This window comes from Urocitellus parryii, chromosome 4, assembly GCF_045843805.1.
Source record: "Urocitellus parryii isolate mUroPar1 chromosome 4, mUroPar1.hap1, whole genome shotgun sequence".
In the NCBI taxonomy this organism is placed as follows: Eukaryota; Metazoa; Chordata; class Mammalia; order Rodentia; family Sciuridae; genus Urocitellus; species Urocitellus parryii.
Window position 1 is genome coordinate 18637776 of NC_135534.1, and position 3969 is coordinate 18641744.

The window sequence follows — 3969 nt, forward strand, 5'->3', positions numbered from 1 at the left end:
AGTTTTCAAGTACTTACAAAATTTATACTCATCTACATTTATCACAATAAAATATCCATAAAAAGTTGTGTTTTTGAAGAGAAAAGCAAAATAGAAGGCAAACATAGTAAAGGCACTTTTTAGCTATCTAAATTTGAACATACTAAAATCTTCCTATGGAATGTAAATTACTTTAATGCAAATTATTCATGATTTGTGTCAACTTTCAAATTAATGCTTGTGAATATTTAATACTTCTCAGTATTTAAAATAATCCCACATAGAAATTATAGCATTGTGCATTTAAAAATGGTACTAGTGTCATCTGTGTTGCACAATAGGGAAAATTTGGGGTCGTTTGGGGACATCAATATGTTAATGAAAACTGTACTTATACTAAAATCTTATTAAAAATTCCCATAAAACATTTTAAAATTTTATACTGGAAAGTTAGTCTTTTTGTTGTAAGCACAACTTAAAAATATACTTTATTTCAGAGCAGTTTTGGGGTCACATGAAAGTCACAGAAAGTACAAGAGAATCCCTTAATACCTGTTCTCTGCCCCTTTCAGTTCCTGTTGTGGCCTCTTGAATTGTTATAATTTTTAAACCAGTGTTAATAAATTTTTAATGAAATGTACAGATTATGTGATTGTTCAATCTTTGTATTGTAGAGTTTTATGACAACTGTGTTGTCATCTATCTATCATTATAGCACCATAAAGAAGAGTTTCACTTTTCTGAAAATATTATGTGCTCCACTTATTTCTCACTCTTCTTCTCTTCCTTCACACCTGGCAACCACTTACTGTTGTGTTACTGTCTTCATTTCTGCCATTTTCAGAAGTAAATTTCATAATTCATATACTTATAATAAATATTTACTACAAAGCTTGAAATTTGCTTTTCTGGTATTTCATACTTTGTTAAAATGCATTCATATTTTAAAGTTCATTAACATCAACTGGTTGTATATATATATTTTTTTATTTTGCAGTAATGAGGACTGAATCACAGGTGTTTTACCACTGAGCTACATTCATAGTCCTTTTTAAAAGTTTGAGACAGAGACTCGCTAAGTTGAGGAGGCTGGTCTTGAACTTCTAATCTTCCTGTTTGAACCTCAGCCTCCTGTGTCATTAGGATTACAGAGGTGCACCACTACATCTGACTCAACTGCTTATATTCCTAGCTTCTAGTCCATGTAAAAATATCATTTTTCATTGAGTGGTCTGTGCCACTATCATAACAACTCTATACTATGAGCAAATTTCCACAACTGAAATAATTTAAAGAAACTTGATGTCAATCCCTCAAACTAGAAGGAATCACATTAGTAAATAAAATATGTTTTTGAAAATGAATGATGTTATTAGCAAAAGAAAACAAAACAATAAAGTCTTTATAAGATCTAAGCAATCTTCCGGAAGGGTAAAATTCCTGCCCATATTCTGTCACTGTTCTCTAAGGTTCTATGTAAACATACGGTACCAGTCCAAAGTATATACCTTCAAGTATTATTGGTTTGGGAATTACATAGATTATCTCTAATGTCCATGGTAAGAAGACATTTTTACAATCATTTGCATATGATACATTCTCCTGAGTCAGAATGAAGAAATAACTTGAGGTACATAATCAGATATAATTAAGTTTAAATTTTTTAATAAATAAGACTATTTGGAAGAGTGAGAAACTGCCAGTTTGTGGATTTGAGCATGTGGAACAGTAATGAGACACAGAGCAAACCAAGCACTATTGTGAAAAAAGGCAAGAAAAATACTAGATAAATTCCAAAGATATATTAGGATAAAGCAGATAGAAACACAGAAGCAAACAATATTTAAGCAGTAACTCTTACATTCCTCTTTGCACCTCATCCTGTCTCCTTTTCTACATAGAGCCAATTCAAACAAGACAGTATACGTGTACACATCTTTTCCTAGGGACTATTCTCTTAAATCTGTTATTAGAAGTTAAACATTCCTATATACTTCTTCTACTTTAATCCATATTAAAAAGGATTCAAAACCTCCATTCATCTCATGTCATCTGAGACCAATTTCTTGCTCCACAACTTCCTCATGGCATTTTTCACTTCTGCATTCCTCAGTGTGTAAATCAGAGGGTTGAGCAAAGGTGTTCCAATGGTGTAAAATACTGCTATCATCTTATCCATGGGGAAGGTGGTTGCAGGCCGTGTGTATATAAATATGCAAGGTCCAAAGAACAAGATGACCACGATGATGTGGGAGATGCAGGTGGACAGGGCCTTTCTCCTCCCTTCTGCACTGTGGTTTCTCAGCGAATGCAAGATGATGACATAGGAGAACATGAGCACGACAAAACTCACTGTACAAAGGGCCCCACTGTTGGACACCAGGAGGAGGTTGGTCACATATATGTCTGTGCAGGCGAGCTTCAACAAGGGTTCCAAGTCACAGAAGTAGTGGTCAATCACATTGGGACCACAGTAAGGCAAACGCAAGGCAAGAAAAATCTGAGCTGAAGAATGAACACAGGACCCCACCCAGGCCACAGCCACCAACACACTGCAGACCCGGCGGCTCATGATGGTCATGTAGTGCAGGGGCTTACAGATGGCCACATAGCGGTCAATGGCCATGAGGATGAGGATTAAGATCTCCAGGCAGCCAAAGAAATGGAATGTAAACACTTGGATTATGCACTCACTGAAAGAAATAGTGGTCTTCTCTGAAAGCGCATCCACAAGTGTTCTAGGAGCTATGGAAGTAGAGAAGCAGGTGTCAGATAAGGATAAGTAGAAAAGGAAGAAGTACATGGGACTGCCAAGTGCCCGACTGGTCTTGATGGTGGTGATAATCAGCAAGTTACCCAGCAATGTCCCCAAATAGAAAAGCAGAAATATGACAAAAACTATTTTCTTCCTAAATGGATCTTGTGTCAACCCAAGTAGGATGAACTCAGTCACATTGTTGTTTAGCTGCATGATTCCATGAATGAATAGAAAGGGCAAGTGTGAGATGGTTTATCTGCAAAAGAGAATGGATTTCATTTATGCTGTGTTCTGTTAAGTTATGGACTACTTCCAGAAAAATAGTTCATGGTGTTGCTTATGATTATGAGGTATTTAAAGCAAATTAACATTACTTTCTAGGTACCTTCCAGATATGATATCTTAATGAGTCATCTCAACACTTGATTCCTCAATATTTAGTGAACAATTAGTAGGATATTATTTTTAAATAAAAATATGAATATGATACTTTCCTATAAAATTCTTCAAATACAACTCTTATCTTTGACATGATTCTGATTGATTTTGATCCTTAGATATTACTCCATGTTTTTTTATTTCTTTCTTTTTTTCATATTAAAAAATCCTGACAGTATGTTTGCATGGTGCAACACTTAGAGTTTAGGAACCATTTGATTGCCTTTCATGAAAGAAACCTAAAGTCACATACTACTCTCAAACTAATATAATTATCTGTATGTGTAATAGATCACATATTTATTAACCTTAGTTACAAAAATAAGTGTGTGATTTATAGCTATATAACATGTGCTATTTCTCTGCATATTCCCCAATATACCAGCTTGATCTTATCAATGATTTTGTTCAACCATCAAGCATCTTTATGACATTTACTATTTGACATATAAAAGAAACTATAATGAATGTTTTTTTATGGTTTGCTATAGCTTAAAGATCCCAACTCTATTTTTACTTCTCCCATTTCTGAAAAAAAATCTTAGAGCCTTCAGAGTCCCAAAAGATATTTCTAACAAAAAGGGTGTGTTATCCTACTTGATAGTTAAATGTTTTCATGGTTCAGATTTTTAACTAAATTTAGATATAAATTGTTCATTTGTGGTGGTTACTACCAGTTATTTGGTTAGGATCGGATCACGATCTTCACATCCCAAATCTCACATTCCTGGAGCACACCATAGAAGCAGAAATGACAGGGGATTTGTCTTAAAAAAAGAGACACAGTAGTCAGT

General features: G+C 34.4%; 1 protein-coding gene across 1 annotated transcript; it reads right to left on the reverse strand.

Moving 5' to 3' along the window:
• Window positions 1–2017: 2017 nt before the first annotated feature.
• Window positions 2018–2950, reverse strand: LOC113177120 (olfactory receptor 4C16-like). Its single transcript, XM_026381648.2, has one exon. It carries the CDS (start codon window positions 2948–2950, stop codon window positions 2018–2020), a length of 933 nt encoding a protein of 310 aa, XP_026237433.2.
• Window positions 2951–3969: the final 1019 nt, after the last annotated feature.

What these genes read in the sequence shown, in the direction of transcription:
- LOC113177120 (XM_026381648.2), bottom strand. Translation starts at nt 2,950, where the DNA reads ATGCAGCTAAACAACAATGTGACTGAGTTCATCCTACTTGGGTTGACA.